The sequence below is a fragment of the Asterias rubens genome, chromosome 5 (genome assembly GCF_902459465.1).
Source record: "Asterias rubens chromosome 5, eAstRub1.3, whole genome shotgun sequence".
In the NCBI taxonomy this organism is placed as follows: Eukaryota; Metazoa; Echinodermata; class Asteroidea; order Forcipulatida; family Asteriidae; genus Asterias; species Asterias rubens.
In genome coordinates this window covers 17,812,317-17,833,069 of record NC_047066.1, presented here as the reverse complement: position 1 = coordinate 17,833,069, position 20,753 = coordinate 17,812,317, and the positions used below count along the sequence as shown (strand labels likewise).

Below are 20,753 nucleotides of genomic sequence, written 5' to 3'. Positions count from 1 at the left end.
TAGTTTTATATCCGAGGACATTGACGGGCGAACGCATGAACTCATTTATTTATGACATACTTCGCATAGGAAAGCAAAAAAAAACAAAAAAAATGAGCCAGAAGGTGAAAAAAATAAATTTTAGGTTCATTTATTTATGACATACTTCGCATAGGAAAGCAAAAAAAAACAAAAAAAATGAGCCAGAAGGTGAAAAAAATAAAATTATACAAATAAAACAAAATTCTGACAAAAGTAAGCGTATTAAATTTAGTTTTTATCAATGTGATAAGCAATTGACGTAGTTTGCCAGTTAGAGCTTTTCTCAAAAATAGCTTATTTTATTTTATTGGTGTTTATGTATATTTTAACTTGATCAGAAAAATTAGAACGAGGCCGTTTGAGCACAAAGGTCAAATTGATGAAAGCGCAAAGCGCGCCCTCTTGTAACCTCGCTCTCAGTATTTTAACATCGTATGTGATTGTACTCTGTGGGTTCGAGCGCCCTGAGAAAATAGTTCCTTTTGGTTCGTGCATGTGGTGCCGACGAATGGCTCCAGATTGTAGGTTATTTTCGTCAATTTTAGCATTAATATTACACTAATCGGTAAGTGTTTTATGTAAAATAAAATATGTATACCTTCTAGTTTACTTTTATGTTATTTATGTCTATTATTGTTATTTTAAAACTCCAAAAGAATATGCTGAGAAAGCTAAGGAAACTGGTGTGCTGTCGCCTGAGACTGAGTTGGGTGAATGATTTGGGGTGGGGGGTTGTGAAGAAGTGAAGGGTTGTGTGCTGAATATTGTGTACTCATGCATGATGTGAACCATTGCAGAATTCACCTGGTTTATGACTTAAATTCGTCAATGATCATTTTGTACTTTTGTCAGTTACAATAAACTTGTGGCTTGCGCAACATTTGTCGTTTTTTTTTAAACCATAAAATTTATTTTTTAATTAAGCCGATGTCGTGATGTTCCTAACTTCCCCTTCCTTGACGGTTCAGTTTGGACGACCCAGAGTACGTTCAGAGTTGGATTGCTCTCAGCAGCTCGGTCTCACTCACTCAGAATAGCTTTCCATGATTCCATGAATTACTAATTTTTAACAACCAAACCAAATAATAAATATCAAGGTTTTTTATTTCAAAGTTGGCCTACATAACTTCATAAGATGAATATGAGTTTGACACATGTATGAGCATTCCTGTGGCCTTGCTCATTTTCTTAGCCCTTAAAGTAGTTTTTAATTTTCTAAAGGTTTTCTCAACTAAATTCTTTTTTTTTTTTTTTCTCAACTAACATTTTTTTACAATGCATTTTGTAAATAGACCTTATCGCCAATCCGCCTGGATGGTTTTGCTGAATGGCCAAAAGGCATTGTGGGGTGGAAAAGGGGGCACTGAAAGCCCCCTTTTCCACCCCACAGTGCCTTTCAGCTATTCAGCAAAATCAGTTGGCGGGAATCGTGATAAAACTTATGATGGGGCTCGTCAATCAGAAACGCTTTATTGTTGTGTCAATTTTTTATTTATATGCCATTTGACTAATTGTATGCATCTGTGCTTCATTTCCCAACAGAATTGAACAACAATAACTGCACCTGAAAGTGCTCCAATCATGGCGTCCCGTTTCTTTGCGACTGGTTCATCCAGTGAGAGTGAGTCATCCTCCAGCGATAATGAAGAGCCCGTTTTGCAGAAGCCCATCATCACCCAGCAACGGTTCTTCCTTAGCGATGATGAAGAAGAGGTTAAGAGGGTGGTGCGTAGTGCCAAGTCCAAAAGGTAAATTTAACGAAGTCCACAGAGACTGTTGTATACGCCTCTCTTAATATTATGCATGAAGTCATAATTCTGACCCAAAATGAGGCTATGGGCACATATCCACCACCACTTGCAGTGGCTGCGCCCATCGCCTCGTTTTGGGTTAGCATTGTGAGATACGTCATGCATAAATATTAAGGGAGGTGTTTATGGAAGTGGCGTGGCGGTGAAGAACACTAAATTCAAACTCTGGTGTTTCTGATCAGTAGAGTGTGAATTTGAATCCCCAGCCGTGACACTTGTGTCCTTAAGCAAGACACTTAACCATTGCTTCGTCTTTCGGATGGGATGCAAAGTCGTTGGTCCCATGTGTTGTGTAACGCATGTAAAAGAACCCAGTGCACTTTTCGGAGAGAGAAAGGGTTGCCAAGGTGTTCCTGGCTGTGGCTGCTGTATGCGCGCCGTAGCACCTTGTAAACCCTTATAAGGTGCTAACTAGGTGGGTCTCAGAATTCTTCATTGCAATAACCTATCTTTCTGAAAGTTTGTATATACTCAGCGCCTTGAGTACCTTGTTTGGTAGATACGTGCGCTATAAAAGACTTCGATATTATATATGTGGGACACTCTTTTACACCAAAATTTTCTTAAGAATTTCTTTTTTGAAAAAGGCTGTTTCTGCCATGTTCAATTCGATTCAATTCAATTAGATTGTTATCTCTCTTTCATTGTTGTTTTATAGACATGATGAAATCATGGATGTCATCAAGCAGCTCAAGAATCAGAAGAAGATCCGAGATGTGTCTCGAGTTCTGTCCAGCTTTGACGATCTGACTCGATGCTACCAGAAAGCACAGAAAGTGCTGAACCCAGACAGCAGCATCCCACCACGCTTTTACATCAAGACGTTGGTTGAACTAGAGGAGTTTATTAATGAGGTTAGACCACTACCATTTATATCTGATGCATGTAGTACATCTATTAAAGGGTCTATGTAACTTTTGTAGAACAAAAAACACAAAGTCCACAGATTTACACTAAACTTACACAGTTTGAAGATAATGATAGTAAAAAGCTTCCCTGAAAATATTACGTGCTGAGGTGCTGTAGTTTTGGGGAAATGAGTAAACCAATGTCATGAAATCAATTTTCCTCTCATGAGACGAAAATTATTTTAATCATTTACAAACATATTTTCATGACATTGTTTTACTCATTTCTCAAAAACTACAGCACCTCAGTAAATAATATTTGAAGGGAAGCTTTCCACTATCATTATCTTCAAACCCTGTAAGTTTAAGGTTAATCTGTGGACATTTTGAAAAAGTACCCAAATCTTTTAAATCATTGCTGTACCCGCTATTAATGACAAGATTCCAATGGCCTCTTTTCAACAGGCACGCTCGGTGGTCTGGTGAACAGACATCTGCTCTAGAATGGCAGGGGTCATGGGTTCGAATCCCACCTGTGTAGTATGTCTGTGTATTTTATTCCACAGGACTTGGAAATTACCAGGTATAGAGTGCTTATCACACTTATTATTTTTTTTTAAACCAGGGCAAAACTAAAATGACATACTTCCATTAACTGTCAGAACACGTCTGCCGTTCAACAGATATCTCAAGACCCAAAACAGTCTCCTGACTGAGGTCGATGAAGAGTAGGCGTAGGGACCTATGCAAGTATTCATTGCTAGTTTGTGTCATCAATTTCCTCTCTTTCCATATATCAAATAAATCCATCTTTAGTGACTAATTATTTGTTCCTTTAATTGGCAGTGTTGGGAAGACAAGAAGAAGCTATCTAAGATGAATGCCAGGGCACTGTCCACATTGAGACAGAAGCTTCGCAAGTACTGCAGGGATTATGAAAAAGTCGTTGCAGAGTACAAAGAGGTATGTGTCCGCCACACTAGTTTTATTTACCCTAACACTTTGAAATCTATTATTGTTTTTTTTTAAATGAATGAAGTGGATTTGTTTCTGTATCCCAAAACTGCCACAAGCTCATTCATACAAATCTTATCAGAGTCCAAACATTCAGTGATAAAGCCTTGGGCCAATAAACTCATGACCTGACAAGTTCGACGGTCTTGTGTTTTTGGCCTTCGAGAAAGACTCTGCTAGGGTCAAAACGTCAGGCCATTAAAGACATTGGACACTATTGGTAATTGTCAAAGACCAGTTTTCTCACTTGGTGTATTTCAACTAATGCATAGCATAACAAACCTGTGAAAATTTGGGCTCAATTGGTCGTTGAAGTTGCGAGATAATAATGAAAGAAAAAACACCCTTGTCACACGAAGTTGTGTACTTTGAGATGCTTGATTTTGGGACCTCAAACTCTAATTCTGAGGTCTTGAAATCAAATTCGTGGAAAATTACTTCTTTCTCGGAAACTATGTTACTTCAGAGGGAGCCGTTTTTCACAATGTTTTAAACTACCAACAGCTCCCATTACTCATTACCAAGTAATGTTTATGCTAATAATTATTTTGAGTAATTACCAATAGTGTCCAGTGCCTTTAACTCTTTGAAAAAAAATATTTTTAACAGCAAGGAATGATGTTCAAATGTTGACTTTGAGTCTGTTATTTATACAATTCAGTCAAGCATTAGAATATACTAATCCATATGCCAAATGAGATAGATCTTCACAAACTGTTAAACTGTGTAGAAAGCTCTTTCTGGTCTCGTTAAACAAATTCTGGTCCAGTCAACATTATCGTTTGTTTTTCTTTTCAGAATCCTGATCTTGAGAAGGAGCAAGATGAGGATCAAGACCAAGGAGATGATGATGACTTGGGTAAGATTCCTCATCTTTATCTCAGCATCTGGCAAGAAACTCCAATATCTCACTTCTGGTCTTCCCATAAGGAAATTATTCTTATCAAAACACGAAAAGCTTAGAAAAATGCATCAAAGAAATCTTGTTCTGTTGTACATGTTCAGTAATTTTCAAAGATTAGTCTTCTCCTTTAGTGTATCCCATCATAAGCATAAAATAACAAGCCTGTGAAAATTTGGGCTCAATCGGTCATCGAAGTTGCGAGAAAATGATGACAGAAAAAAACACCCTTGTTGGACGAATTTGTGTGCTTTCAGATAGGAATAAAAGACTTCTGGAGTGAGAAATTACCTCTTTCTCAAAAACTACATTACTTCAGAGGGAGTTGTTTCCCACAATGTTTTATACTATCGACAGCTCTCCAATGCTCGTTACCAAGTCAGTTTTTAAGTTAATATTTCTTTTGAGTAATTACCAAACGTGTACCTTCCCTTTAAGTAAGATTTCAAACTATGCATGGTGGGAGTATAATCAGTTTGCAGTAGCACCATGTGTAAATCTATTTTTTGTAAGGTTGGTTCTGAGAAGAACCGGTGATTGACAACTCAACAGTTCGATCAGTACGCTCTGATTGTCTTCAGGAGAATGGACGATCAGAGCGTACTAACCAAATCATTGAGATTTACACATGGTGCTACCCGCAAACCTAACCTGATTTGTAACTTGACTTTTTCTTTTTAGCAGTATCATCTGGTTTCACTTAAAATGATGAAAAACTATTTACCATTTGTGTAAAACCAACAATGCATTTTAATGTGTTGATATTTAAAGGAGAATTCATGAAAAAGTCCCTTACTCAATGCGAATGGTTTTTTTTTCTTGTTATAATAACAATTATTTTATAATAATAATTATTTTTGCTGTAAACCACAGTTTCTATATGTACTTTAGATTAAGTTGCAGCCAACAACCCCAACCAGAACGGGCCAAAACAAAATTGTTTCAAATTGATGAAAAAGCAACCTTGCTTTGTTGGTATTTGATGTTTTTATTTAAATATTACAGGGTCAGATGACGAGGGTGGTATGGGCATCCCGGGTTCCAAGAGGACACCATCAAAGAAGACGGGAGAGGTAATTTAAATTATCTCTGATTTATTGTTGTTTTTTCAGAATTTTTCCTTAAAAGATTTGTTTGTTCATAAACACTGTTGGTTTTTTCTCATTGAAAAAAGGGGCCAAGCATTTATTTAGTTCAGCTCCTACAAGACTTGCATGCCATTGTTTATTATCTTCAAGTACTCGCTAATCCTCCAATCAGATTCGCAGAATGGAGAGTGGTGATAAAAACCTATATTGCACTGCTAATATCACTACCATGCGTCTTGTGTGTTCTATGGTTACGCGCCAAGTTTGCTTGAAGATAAATACGTTATCACATGCACGCTCGTGGAAATACGGAAAATATAGCGCATCTGCGTCCCATATCCAACTTTTCGTATTCCACTCGCGCTTGTGTGATAACTTATAATATAAATACAATGACAGGAAAGTTTGACACTGTGATATGGGTTACTTCACCATTATGTGCATAACATATCAGGAGTTTTTGAGGTATCTTGTAGTATACACGGAGGAGAAATATTTATGCCTTACTGCTTTGTTTAATCTTTAACGTAATGTGGCATTTTGGCTGCAAGATATATGAATAGAATTCAATTCAAAACCTTTGTATATATATTGAGGCACATTGATTCACTTATTAATGTTGTTTATGTGTGGCCAGTATATTAACTCAAGCACAAAACAAACTAAATATAACACTTTTCTATTGTGTTTTTCATTCTAAGCCTTTGCTATTGTTCTTCTATATCCAATGGTATTTTAGAATATCAACAGTAATAGCAATAGAGGTTACCATATTGTGTTTTTCATTCTAAGCCTTTGCTTTTATTATTCTAGATCTCATGGTATTTTAGGATAGCAACAGTGATAGCAATAGAGGATACCCTGTTATTTTTGTCATTCTACACCTTTGATATTACTCTTTTATATCCAATGGTATTTTAGAATAGCAACATTGATAGCGTTCTATGCCTTTGCTATAACTCTTCTATTCCTAATGGTATTTTAGAATAGCAACAGTGATAGATATAGAGGGCACCCCATGTATTCTCTAAGCCATTTGCTATCACTCTTCTGTATCTATCGTATGTTATTTTAGGATGACGACAGTGATAGCGATAGCAGTTTCTGGGATGACAGCAGTGAAAGTGAGAGTTCCAGCTCGGAAGCTGAAGTTGGCTATGCAGGACTCACTGCAGCTTATTTCTTGAAATCGTAAGTTCAATTCAACTCAATTGTAGTAATTTTATCCTTGAATATTCAAAACATTTTTATTTGTTTTTTTCGTGATAAAAAAGTCTTTATCTTGAAGTCTTTATCTATTTGTGTATTATCATTATTCCATTTGCTTGTAAAACATAGTTCTTTATTCACTGCTAATTGTTTTGTTTATTTGTTTGGATTTGGAACTTGGATTGAATTGAATTGAAGTAACAAACACTAAATGGTATTTTTATTTTCTATTCATCAATAGATAGCTCAGTTGATAGAGCGCCGGTACGGTAGTCCGAAAGTCGTTGGTTCAAGTCCAACTCCAGTCAATTGTTCTTTGTTCAAACCCAAGTCACTTAAAGGGATGATGCAGTGAATTCAAATAAAACAGTTAATTTTGTTGTCATTTATTTCTGATATATGTATTGAACATCAATAAAATGTGTTTTGTTTAATCCCGACCTATCTGACTTGCGTAATTAGTGAATAAGTCATGCCCCCCCCCCTTTTGTGGATTGTTACCGCCCCCCTACCATCGACGTCACGTCGGGAATTCAAACATATCGTCAGCAAAAAGAGTCTGGTTCCATTACTATACGCGCCTAGGTACCAGGCCACACAGTGCACACGTCTCTATATGCACACAGCCAGGGGGCTCGGGTTACGGACATGACGTCACGTTTATGCAAATGAAGGCTCCCTTTTAGGGGCGGGGTGGGTTCCCCTAATCTCTTGAAACCATTTTTAAAATACTTGCGCATTTAATAAAAAATATTTAAAAATATTTCAGGTTTAATCGTTTAAATAAATAAAATAAAAACACTGCAGCCACCCTTTAAAATAGAATGAGCTTCCAGTATTGGTCAATCTGTACAAATTATTTTGAGGTTGTCATCAATTCATTCCCTAATTACTAATGAATGTCTATTGATGATTTATTTCAACCTCAAGGAATAACCCTGAGAAGGAGGAGAAGTTTCTGACGAAGCGAATCCAGCGCCGGAAGGAGCGTGATGAGAGGAGAGCTAAAATAGAAGAAGATGATGATGAAGAAGAAGAAGGATGGGAGAAGGTCAAAGGTGGAATCCCCCTCAGCAAGGTCAGTAATTCACTAGCATGTCAAAAAAGATCTCTTCATGATTTGTTCTGTGTATTGTCGAGGGCCGGATATCCATGAGCCTGTCTGCGTTTCCATGAAAATAAACACATGGATTTTAGGCCAGCTCACAAGTAAGAACCATATGCACTCATCGTGAAAGGGTAGTGGTAAACATGTTGGTTCTGCCAAAGATTGGCTGGACATAAGGTTTATCACGATTCAAAACCGCAATGCGTTACGGGTAGGTAGATGGGGCATTTGCTACCGCAGTGTATGTTGTCATGCACGACGTACACACGCATGGCCTATATCTTCATAAGGGTTCAACAGCGCCCTCTTTTAATATTTTGCTATTTGCTATAAATCTTATGAAATTTTACTTGTTTGTCTGAGTTTCCGGTACTTAGCTTCTTTTTTTAGCATTAAGGCAGAGTCACACTGTAGCGATAACAAAAACGATAAAGATAACGACGCAATAGAGAATGCATTCTATTGGTTGAATGAGCGTGTGCGTATTCTGCTTAGGGCAATTCAACCAATAGAATGCATTCTCTTTGCGTCGTGATCATTATTCGCTGCAGTGTGACTGGGCCTTAAGTGTGACGTGCTATACACCTGACATTATTACCACAGCAATACTTGGTTATGCCAATTTGGGGAATCAGTTTACCAGCGTGTGTTTAGTTTTAGATGAGCATTTAGGTTCATACCAGTGGTTTCTACTGGGGAATGATTTCATCCAACAGTCTTGCATAGCAAACTGTTTTGACTGAACAAGTTTTGTGCATATGGAATGCTGAATATTTAGTAGCAAATGATGATTTTTGAGTTGCAACTGATTCTATTCCAGTAGCATTTTGCTGTGCTAGGCAAGGGCAATCGTTCACTTAGTATTTTTATTTACCGTCGTGGTATACAATGGAAGTACACAGTCATATATTTTGATGAGTCTGTATTTCGTCACAGGAAAAGCCCAAGATGTTTGCTAAGGACACAGAGATCACTCACGCCCTGGTCATCAAGAAGCTGAATGAGATCGTGTCTGCCCGTGGCAAGAAAGGAACCAATCGGAAGGAACAAATTGAGTTGCTTCGTGAGCTGAGGACGATCGCCGACCAACACAACTTGGGACCAGCCATGGATATGAAAGTCTTGTTCAATATCACTGCTGCTATCTATGACTACAACCCTAATGTAGCCACATGTATGAAGCCGGATATGTGGGCAAAGTATGTATTTATTTTTCAAAACTATTATTATTCTGTTTTATTCGGCGAACACAATGATACAAATCAACACAAATATACTTCCAGATGGGCTCGGAGAAACAAAAGCAGAGTAAGTACTGTGGTCCAAAGACCTACCACCCCACATCTGGTTGTAAAACAAGTAGAGTTAAAAATGTAACCATTTATGTAAATATAAAAGATAACTATATATATAAAAACATGTACATGTCCATCAAAGGTTAACAATTTAAATACAACATTTAAGGCATGAAATGAGAGATAGTAAAACAGTTTTAATAGTCAAAAGAGGGGAAATTCTTTGCATTGCATTCTCCAGATCGGCCTAGTCTGGTACCTGTTCGCCACACATTTCATTGAGATATGTGTATGGGTGTTTGTCCTACGTATGTACCTATGCAAAAGCTTACCCCAAACCAAAATACATGTAACATGCAAAATTGTTAGTGGCTTTATAACTTTTCTTGAATCTGTAAAAATAGCTTTTGAAAGTTTTAATGGAAGTTTTCTGCTCAAATCAGCCTTGTTTCTGGCAATTTAATTTGAATAATTTGTAACTTTCTCTAGATTGAAATACATCACACTTTTTGAGCAGCTTCTCTAGAATAGAGGATATTGTTACCAAAAGCTTCTCACAATCTATTACTGGGTTACCATATGATGCAAGTGTCGTCATTTATACTGTAACGTTGGAACTTTGTTTAGAGTTTTTTGTCAGCGCTGTTTGTCACCCTGGTTATACATTTTGTTTATGGCAAAAACTAACCCGCTCAAATGTCTTTAATCTTTCAGGTGCCTGGACAGCATTTCTGAGATGTTGGATCTGCTCATCGCAAATCCAGATATTACTATCAATGAGAACGTGCAGGAAGATACAGAAGTTTATGGGGTATGTTATAAGTCCATTCCTCAGTGACACTCGTGGCATTCCAATATTCAGTATTTTTCTTGCAAGGAATTGTGGAGCTAAGTATGAGGCCTATTCCATTACATAGCACCATGTGATGGTTTTAACAACGTGCTCTTTTCGAGACTTGGTTCTTTTATTAATCTGGGTTTTTTACCCTATATACACTGATGTATGTTAGCACTCCAACTCTAAATCACAGGCATACTACTCAGGTGGGATTCGAACCCACAACCCTCGCGATTCTAGAGCAGGTCATACCAACTAGACCACCGAGATTGCCCGGTAGCTAGAGGCAATTCAAATTTTTATTGCATTACACCGGACCACTGGCCTTATGTCCCATACGAAGGGCGCAGCAATAATGGTTAATTTTTTTTTGCTAAAGGACACAAGTGTCACGACCGGGAGTCGAACCCACCCTTTGCTGATCAGAAACAGCAGAGCTTGAGTCTGGTGCTCTTATCCACTCAGCCACGGACAGTGGTTATCTGTAGATTGTCGTGGACTAATTTTGTCATGGTCCCATGTATTAAATACAACATTGTCAAATCAACATACACTGTTTTTCTATTAACAACTTTGACTGTGCCTTTGTATTTCAGGAGAAGCCATATCGCATCCGTGGCTGTGTTCTCACCATAGTAGAACGTATGGACAAAGAATTCACTAAGATCCTCCAGTCTGCCGACGCTCACTCAACAGAATTTGTAGATAGGTAAGATTTTTCAGATTTGTTTTTTAATTGAGAGATCGCCTAACATCACAAGGCCTGACGTCCACTTCAAGGTGAGGACTACACTTAATTTGACTGGGGTTATCAACTCAAATCAACTGCCACTCACTCCTTGGGCTGAAGCAGGGTTGCCCCTTCACAGTCCGTAAGGATGTAGGCTTGGTTATCATGCACTAGGAGCCTGGTTGGTAGAGCCGAAAGCACTACCTTCCTAACTTTTATGCAACTATGGTAAGGTGCCTTGCTTAAGGGAAAAAGTGTCGGGACCAAGTATCAAACTCACACTCTGCTGCTGACAAAACCTGAGCTTGGATCCAGTGAACTAGACCGTTTGGCCACGACATGCCACAAGATAAAGAATAAACAAACTGGGTTTGAATGGCAGGGTTCTCTGGAATGAGGTCCTCGGAATGAGTGATTTGATTTAATGGTTTAGTGGAAATTGATCTTGCATCTCTGCTGCCACCTGGCAGCCTAGTTTCTTCAATTCGGAAATGTTTCTTATTTAATTCTTCTACTTTTGACCTCAGGTTGAAGGATGAGACAAAGGTGACAAGTCTGATCACCAAGTTACAGTCATATCTAGAAGAGCGAGGGAGCCCTTCTGATCTCTGTCGCATCTACATACGTTATATCAACCACATCTACTACAAGGTAAACTCCCTCGAGTGTGGCATTTCCTTTTTGGAAGTTACATGTTTCTTGTTTTGGGGTGGTTTTTTTTTTCAGTTAACAGGTTCTGTTTATAAATTTCAAATAACTTGGAATGAAACAGAGAAAAATTGAACAGAGCGAGACTTGAACCTGCAACCTCTGGGTTAACATGCTGGCTCTCAACCAACATATTTTGTAAAGATCCTTGTTCAGAAGTGCCAGTCATAAGCCATGTAACCAGTGAAAGCTGTGTAACCAGGTGTCTACAAACGGTTCTTAACAAAAACATCACTACTCAAATAAGATTTACACATGGTGCTACTGCAAACCTCACCTATCCAACTTTGAGGATTTATCATTTTCATGCCATCTCATCCCTTGTAAATACTAATTAAAACCATTAATGTTCCCACAGTATGACTACAATAAGCTGCAGCAGTTGGAGAAGCAAGTACAAGAACGAAGAGAGCGTATCTTGAAGGAGAGCAAGGGGGAGTTGAAGGACCCAGAGTCTCCGGTTGATAACAGCGAAGTCATCGAGACTAAAGAAGAGAAAGGAACCATCGAGGAGAGTGAGAGGGAGACAGAGGGATCCCCGGAGGAGAGGAAAGTAGAGGAGAAGAAAGAGGAAGAAGAGAAGAAAGAAGAAGAGAAGAAAGAAGAAGAGAAGAAAGAAGAAGGACAAGAAACCGAGACGAAGGAGGAGACCAAGGACAATGAGGAGGTTGAGAAGTCTGAAGGTTAGTGGATGAATTTATGAGCTTCATTTGATGTGTACAAGTTTTTTCCATGAAGTTTTTGTTGACCATTTACACTTAAATTTCTATAACTGACAATTTTCTTGGGAAGCTTCATTTGATGTGTACAAGTTTTTTCCATGAAGTTTTTGTTGACCATTTACACTTAAATTTCTATAACTGACAATTTTCTTGGGAAGAGCTGTCCCTGTAATTATTAGTCCAGAAATCCAAGTGTGATGCATTCAAGATAAAAGCGTCGTTTGTGGTAAATATCAGTATGGAGAAACAAGCCAAAACATGAGGGAAATTTTCAAAAAAGAATTGTTATTTCCAAAATATATCGTATTTTGATTTGGCAACTTCCTGCCTGATAAATAACGTAAAAAATTGCTACAATTATCCTTCTAAGAAAATGTGCCTTTGTGTTTTTGATAAAAAACTTGACTTTAAACCCCTTTTCTCAATTTTATTCTCACATCTCTTGGTGTTTCTACTTTCAAAAGTGTTTAACCAAAGGTGGTATCAGCAGAGGGTTTTAACAGTATTAAAGCGTAGATTATGCTCTGTTCAAATGTTTAAGAAAAATTAAAAGGACCTGGGCCAACAGCCAACTCATTTTGCTTGAACGCATCACAATCATTTATAATAGTGGATTTCATACACATGTATAATTACCTTTTTGTTCTAATACAGAGTCCACAGGGGAGTTAATGGACCGCATGTGCAAGTTCATCTATTCTAAGGACACTACTGACCTGATCCGTACACGAGGCATGCTGTGTCACATCTACCACCATGCTCTCCATGATCGCTGGTACATGGCTAGAGATCTCATGCTAATGTCCCACCTCCAGTCCAATATACAACACTCCGATATTCCTACACAGGTAAACAGTCAATTTTATATAGACCAGTCCAATATACAATAGTCCAATATACAACACTCCGATATTCCTACACAGGTAAACTAACTATTTACTTTAGACCAGTCCAATATACAACACTCTGATATTCCTACACAGCTAAATAAATCACAAGGGAAACTGACTGGGTAATTTTTTTTAATTTTATGATTTGGGGTGAACAAAGAAAAACTGACTAGAGTGGGATTTGAACCAACGGCCTATGGATTAACATGCAAGCCATCTACCAACTGAGCTATCTAGCCCTATATTGGCAGTCTCCCTGTTATTTCAGATGTTAACATATTTCTGAAATAAAAAATTGCATCCCCTTAATGTGATTACCTGGCTGCTTCCCAGGTTGTATCGAAAACTAAGGTATGATCCCTGGCTATACAGCAGCTAATGGTTGTATGGCTTCTGACTGGCACCCCGAACAAAGGTATTGACAAAATAACAAATGGCTTGATAGCTCCGTTGGTAGAGCGCTGGCACGTTTATCGCCGGAGAAATAATTTAATAATGATAATGTATATCTGTGTTGCGAGAGCTGTTGCACACCAAGCTTAAGTCAAATACATTTTTATATTTGCCTCCACATCACATTTACCTCCTTGGTGACGAGAAGCAATTTTCATGACTTGCTCAAGGACACAAGTGACAAAACTGAGAAACGAAACTCACACTCTCATTGCGTAGCTATCAGAACACAAACTAATTTTACTAGATCACTCGGCCACAACATGCGGAATATTATCCATTCACATCACTACTTTGTATTTCCACCAGATCTTATACAACCGGACCATGGTGCAACTAGGTCTGTGCGCATTTCGTCATGGTAACATCAAGGATGCCCATCATGCATTGCTGGATATCCAGAGCGGTGGTCGAGCCAAGGAGCTCCTTGCACAGGTTGGAATAGAACCCCAAACCTTTCAACTGATTAATAATTCTACTAAATGTTGAGTCAAATCAAAAAAATTATTGCAAAGGGTTGTCAGATAGTTTTCGATTTAAAGTATTGTTTAAAAGTTATATTTTTACTGAGCTTCAGCTCCCTGGGATGATATGTTAGGACCCTTACTCGCTCTAGGAAAATCCAACACCATTTGGTGACTCAAAGCCTAAGCTGTTTGACTGAATCTTAATCTTATCTTAGGCTTGCCTCCCATAACAATTACAATGCTGGCAGCCTCTCGATCTCTTGTAATCCTCACTTGTCAAACAAAAGGTCTGTAATTACATAACCATCCCTGGAAAAAGGGAGATTTTAAGCATGGAGTCCAGTACCCTGTGGCCTTATTGGTTACAGGGCAAACAAAGCACAACACAGAAAGTGCATGCAATGTGCACGCTTCACAATGGAATGTCCAAGCATGTTGCACCCTTTTCAGACAGGCGCTCTGTTTCATTGTGTCTTCTATAAATTTTATTCTAGTAGATCTTTATATATCTTTGTTCAGTAGACCTTCTTTTAAATTGCTTGTATACATGTACATTTTGCAATATGGAAATAAATGTCATGTTGAATTGAATATTCCAGGGGCTATTGATGCAGAGGCAGCAGGAGCGAGATCCTACCCAGGAGAAAATTGAGAAGAGTCGTCAGTTACCGTTCCATATGCACATTAATCTAGAACTACTGGAATGTGTCTATCTAGTGTCTGCTATGCTGCTGGAGATCCCATACATGGCCTGTAAGATTTTATATCATTATTTCATATGCACATTAATCTAGAACTACTGGAATGTGTCTATCTAGTGTCTGCTATGCTGTTGGAAATACCATATATGGCCTGTAAGATTTAACGTACCAAGATGTAGCCATTTTCCATTCATTGTGATGTAACCAAACCAAGGCTCAGTGGAAATATTGTCTGTAGACGTGTTAATGCAGGGGTCGAAATTGCCACTAGCCCGCTAGCCTAGGACTACCAGATTTACAACAGGGCTACTCATTTATCCAGTTTGATAGCCCGACAGGCTAGTGAAAAAATAATGCACAAATCATCATCACAAACAATAATGAACTGTGCTGATGGTATTGTAAAATGAAATACTTTTGGTGAACGATTTTTGCAGTGACTCAAGAGATAATGTTTTTTTTTGGGCTACCAAAATCTCATCAGGGCTACTAAAAATTCTGAGTTCTAGCCCTGCTGACTACCATGAAAGTACACTTAATATCGACCCTCGGAATGTTATTTCCAAACCAATTATTTTTGTTCATGTACTTGCCAAATTTTTTTCACCTTTTTGTTAATATTGGCATTCCCCAATTTAATCTGAGAAATCTTTTCTATACCTATGCACAGCCCATAACTTTGACATCCGTCGCCGCATGATCAGCAAAAGCTTCCATCATCAGCTGAGACTGAGTGAGCGTCAGACCCTAGTAGGACCCCCAGAGAGTATGCGAGAGCACGTGGTGGCCGCGTCTCGCGCAATGCGCTACGGCAACTGGAAAGCGTGTAAAGATTTCTTGGTGAATGAGAAGATGAATGGGAAGGTGTGGAATCTCTTCCCAAACAGTGACCATGTTCGTGATCTCATCACAAGGTGGGAAAAACTCTAGTATTTTCCTAGTAATTTAGTACTTGTTCTCTCTCTTCCTACTTTTGATTTTGTCTTTTGTTTCCAACCTCTTGTCTATATGATTTGAGGCATTGCATGGTGAGGTATCAATATATATTTTGTTGCGGTTCCACCATGTGTGTATCTACTTGCCATGAGTTTTTTTTTTTTTCGAGAAATGTCTTGCTATATTCTACTACCACAGAGTAGATTTATCCGATGTTTGGGAGACTTCTCAGTTCTGAAAAGAACTGTCCTGCTTTATAACTTAGACCTGGATGGAAGGTATAGAAAATTGGCTGGAACTACTACTTTAGCTTAAAGGATTATTATTAACTGCACTACCGCGGAGTGAGTTGTTAAATTTTGTTGTTCATATTTCTCTGACATAACAGGAAGATTCAGGAGGAGAGTTTGAGGACTTATCTCTTCACCTACGGGAGTGTTTACGACTCATTGAGGTAAGTCAAGTATAGTCAGTCAATCAATCAATCAAGCTATCAATCAATCTATCAATCAATTAATCAATCTTGGAACCATATTCCCAAGGACACGACAGATTTTCACTCTCCATCTTGCGCTCTTTGGTGTTTCGTGTTTCGTGTAGAAGGTGCTGTTAGCAATGATGTAACTTTGCCAACTCTCCCATGGCCAACCCCGTCTAGTTTTCCCAGTTACTGTTTCTAGTGGTTAAGATATCCTCTCTATGTGGGGTGGGGGTTCATATGTCACCTCAGTAGCCACTGGATTTGTTTTTCCTGCAGGACTAAGAACACATTACTTGTCACACACCAATGTAAGAGCAAAATCTTAGTAAAGGATAATCTGGTGACCATGACGAGTGTTGCCTGCATAATAATAATAGTAATAATAATAATAATAATAATAATAATAATAATAATAATAATAATAATAATAAACGGCATTTAAAATACGCTCTACTTAGAAAACTAAGTAAAACCTTCTTATTCAGGGAATATGATTTGATTTGATTTGAATTTATTCGGATAAAAACATGTACAAAATACATACACAGCAACGGGAGAAATAACGATGAATAAGATAAGCCAAACTAGAACATAAGATAAAAATACGACACCAGAATATCCAAGGGTAACTCAATAAAGCCAATATCTTAGGTTAGGCTTTCTTCCATTGGGGTCCTTACAAAAACGGCAACATTATAAAACAGAAATGAAAGTAACAAAAACAGACAAACCTAGACAAGAGCAACAGGAAGAGACATGGAAAACGAGCAAGAAAACACAAATAAATAAATTAATTAATTATTTATAAAATTATTGATTAAAATGAACTAAATTAGATTATATCAAAAAACTAAAGATGGCTGACTGAAATTAAGATAATATTATTAAAGATTGAATGATTGAATTTGTGATTTCTCCCTGTGTAGTATGAACACATTGGCTGAGATGTTTGAATTGGAGAAACCTGTAGTGCACAGTATCATTAGTAAAATGATCATCAATGAAGAACTCATGGTAAGATATATTAATAATAATCGGTTTTTAAATAAGGGAACAAACAGAACCAAATATATCTTGCTGATTAGTGTTGGCTTCGTACATCCCAAAATCAACAGTATTTATTGAGTGATAATGCCCTCTCGTGATATCATGTATATTATGTGTCGTATATGTTTGATTGTTAACAGTTTTTCAGTACAAAAATTAGATCATGTAGGATAATCGCTTCGGAATTCTTGAAATAGATCATGAATTGATTAACTTGGTATCTTTGATACCAAGTGTAACATGATAAGTGTATTATACCACTAGATAGATTGATGTAAACAAATCTTTGAAGTCGTGTTTATCTAGTGGTCTTGCATTTGAAACAAAGAAAGATATCTGACTGTGTTTAATGATGTTTGACTTATCAGGCCTCCTGGGATGAACCTGCTCAGACGATCGTCATGCATCGCTGTGAGCCAACCAAGCTACAACATCTTGCTCTACGTCTCTCAGACAAGGTCAATAACCTTGTAGAGAACGGAGAAAGACTCCTAGAGTACCGCCAGAATGATGGGCGTGGATTCAAGCAGGGTGATGGACGCAACTTCAAACAAGATGGGCGTGGCTACAACAAGGGCGAGCGAGGCAACTACAATAAGGGCGACCGTGGCTATAAACGAGATGGGTACAAGAGAAGCGACGGCGGAGGCTACAAGAGAGGAGGCGGCGGTGGCAGAGGAGGGTACAGTAGGGGCGGAGGCAGAGGAGGGTACAATAGGGACGACGGCGGAGGGTACAAGAGAGGAGACGGCCAGGGGTACAAGAGGGGAGATGGCCAGGGGTACAACCGTGGGGAGAGAACTGCCTATGGACGGAGCACTTATGGGGGCAGTGACCGAGGCAAGTTAACAGGGATTAACAAGGGGGTGAATAGGGGTACAATGGGGTGAAAGGGGATTTAGGTTACAGACAGAGTAGTAAAATTGGTGAAGATCTGGCTAAAATGGGCGTGGGGTGGGTAAACCTTGACATGTTAGATAAGAAAACAGATGGCGGTCAAATTCTCTCACCTTAAAAACAATTCATAAAATGTAAAGGTTTGTTAATCAAAGAGACGAGACCTGAATCATTGCTGTACATTGGAACATCTAGAGCTGGCACAGTGGCAATTTAAATAAGCATGGTATCACTTTTGCATTTTGACAAAGTGACAAACCCCCTTCATGAAATATTGTTTACTCTTAACTTTGAATCCAGATCAATTTTTGTTTTGACATAGTTTAGTTATGAATAACTCTTTAAAGCCATTGGACCCTTTCGGTACAGAAAAAAAAAAAAGGTTCACAGATTTACAAATAACTTCAGGGGTTTACAGAAGGTAGTGGTGAAATACTTCCATTGAAATATTATTCCATGAAATGCTTTACTTTTTGAGAAAACAGTAAAACAATATCAATTCTCGTTAGCGAGAATTACGGATTTATTTTAAACACATGTCATGACACGGCGAAACGCGCGGATACACGGGTGGGTTTTCCCGTTATTTTCTCCAGAATCCGATGACCGATTGAGCCTAAATTTTCACAGGTTTGTTATTTGATATAGAAGTTGTGATACACAAAGTGTGGGCCTTGGACAATACTGTTTACCGAAAGGGTCCAATGGCTTTAAAATAGAAGCAATGATACAAAGTATTGACAGTTCTGAATACTTAAAGAAATCAGCTTTATTTGTGAACAGTAATAATGCAAAATAGTCTCCTTAAAGACACTGGACACTTTGGTAATTGTCAAAGACCAGTCTCACTTGGTGTCAGTTGCTTGGTGTATCTCAACATATGCACAAAATAACAACGACCTGTGAACATTTGAACTCAATTGGTTGTTGAAGTTGCAAGATAATAGTGAAAGAAAAAACACCTTTGTCACACGAAGTTGTGTGCTTTCAGATGCTTGATTTTGTGGCAAAATCTAATTCTGAGGTTTCAAAAACAAATTCAAATATTTTAGTGGAAAATAACTTCCTTCTCGAGGAAGCCATTTCTCACAATGTTTTGTACTATATTCCTTTTTTTTCAGTGTCTAACGGAGGCCATTTTGTTTTCTTCCTATACAGGTCGGCCAAGGAACCAGAATACTTACTAAACTGAATCACTACATCGTGAACTTGGTCCTCAATCTCCATATCATCAGTTGACTGCACTTGGCAGTTTCCTTAGCAAGCTTTAACTTTAGTGAAGGTTATTTATATTTCTTAAGTCATGTCCATTTTTCAGTTTTACTTGTGTAAAACACTTCAATAAAAAAATGTCAATGGGAGCCAGTACATGTTGTATGTAACTGCAAACTACAGAAATATCTTGTTTTGTAAGTAAGTTACCAGCCAAACTACAGTATCATTTTAATTGGTTGGTCCCCTGCTACAAAGCCAGCTTTACGAAATTGGCCCATGTGCATGAAGGCCATACACTTTGTATAATTTGAGGCCCCAACTTTTCACTGCGACAATTCCTTGGCAGTTATTAGAATGTCAAAATAATTTGACCAATCTTGTTTTTTTGTGTTAAAGCTAGGTGTACAGGGCCCGATATCATACATTTTGTGAGCACACAATTTTATGGAGCACAAAATGCTATGCTTAGCAGAAAAAAATAATAAGCTAAGATTACAGATAGTTGATTTTACCTGTCTGCATTACTTGTGGAGCGTTTGCTGAAAAATACATATTTGCTGCTACAAATCGTTATGAAATTGGGCCTAGGAGTGCTAGGCAAAACGGTGTTAAAATGTTTAACTTAAAATAAATTACAGACTTCAGAGGCAAGTGTTGGACACTTTTGGAATGGTACTTTCCAGTTTACGAAGAATTAAGAGCTTTTTTCAAAATGCCGACGTGACTTGGAAGATGGAGCATGAAACAAAAACCAGTCATAACCAATACTAGATTAGTTTAACTTCCAAGAGGTAACCATTAACTTTTGGTTATTTAGCTGTGAAAACAGTTTAGCAAATCAATAATAGTAGTATGAATTAAACCAGCATAAAAACCAGAACAGATCAACTTTGTTTGGCAAAAGAACTTCTGACTTTTATTAAAAATTCATGAAGTAAATGTATTTTAAAATATCATGAGCGTCTGGTGACATGGATACAAATAAAATGTGTCGTACAATAATTGCAATTTGGTTCCATTTTTTTGTGTATGCGAGATAATGCTTGTAAGGGAGTGCAATGGTGAGAGTATTTTCGAAAGCTGAAATATGGAATGTTCATTTAAAAGGCAGTGAACACTATTGGTAATAACGTTCATTTAAAAGGCAGTGAACACTATTGGTAATAACGTTCATTTAAAAGGCAGTGAACACTATTGGTAATAACTCAAAATATACATAAAACCTTACTTGGTAACGAGCAACACTTACTTGGTGCTGTTGACAGCATAAAACATTGTGAGAAACGGCTCCCATAATTCCACGAATTTGATTTTGAGACCTCAGAATGAAATTTTGAGGTCTCAAAATCAAGCATCTGAAAGCACACAACTTC

The 20,753-nt window shown here is 37.9% G+C and overlaps 1 protein-coding gene across 2 annotated transcripts; it reads left to right on the top strand.

Annotated features, from left to right (window-relative positions):
• Window positions 1-475: 475 nt before the first annotated feature.
• Window positions 476-20,514, top strand: LOC117290434 (eukaryotic translation initiation factor 3 subunit C-like). 2 transcript variants are annotated; one of them, XM_033771846.1, is made up of 21 exons: window positions 476-586; window positions 1,564-1,769; window positions 2,491-2,686; window positions 3,527-3,643; window positions 4,493-4,553; window positions 5,601-5,668; window positions 6,759-6,874; window positions 7,823-7,970; window positions 8,937-9,199; window positions 10,010-10,106; window positions 10,730-10,842; window positions 11,391-11,514; window positions 11,930-12,254; window positions 12,948-13,141; window positions 13,946-14,071; window positions 14,703-14,856; window positions 15,475-15,718; window positions 16,129-16,194; window positions 17,148-17,235; window positions 17,637-18,108; window positions 19,324-20,514. In XM_033771846.1, exons 2-21 carry the CDS (start codon window positions 1,603-1,605, stop codon window positions 19,350-19,352), a joined length of 3,168 nt encoding a protein of 1,055 aa, XP_033627737.1. In that variant the 5' UTR covers window positions 476-586; window positions 1,564-1,602; the 3' UTR covers window positions 19,353-20,514. The 2 variants fall into 2 exon arrangements, with proteins under 2 accessions (XP_033627737.1, XP_033627738.1); XM_033771847.1 differs by having other exon boundaries at window positions 505-542.
• The last annotated feature ends 239 nt before the right edge of the window (window positions 20,515-20,753 follow it).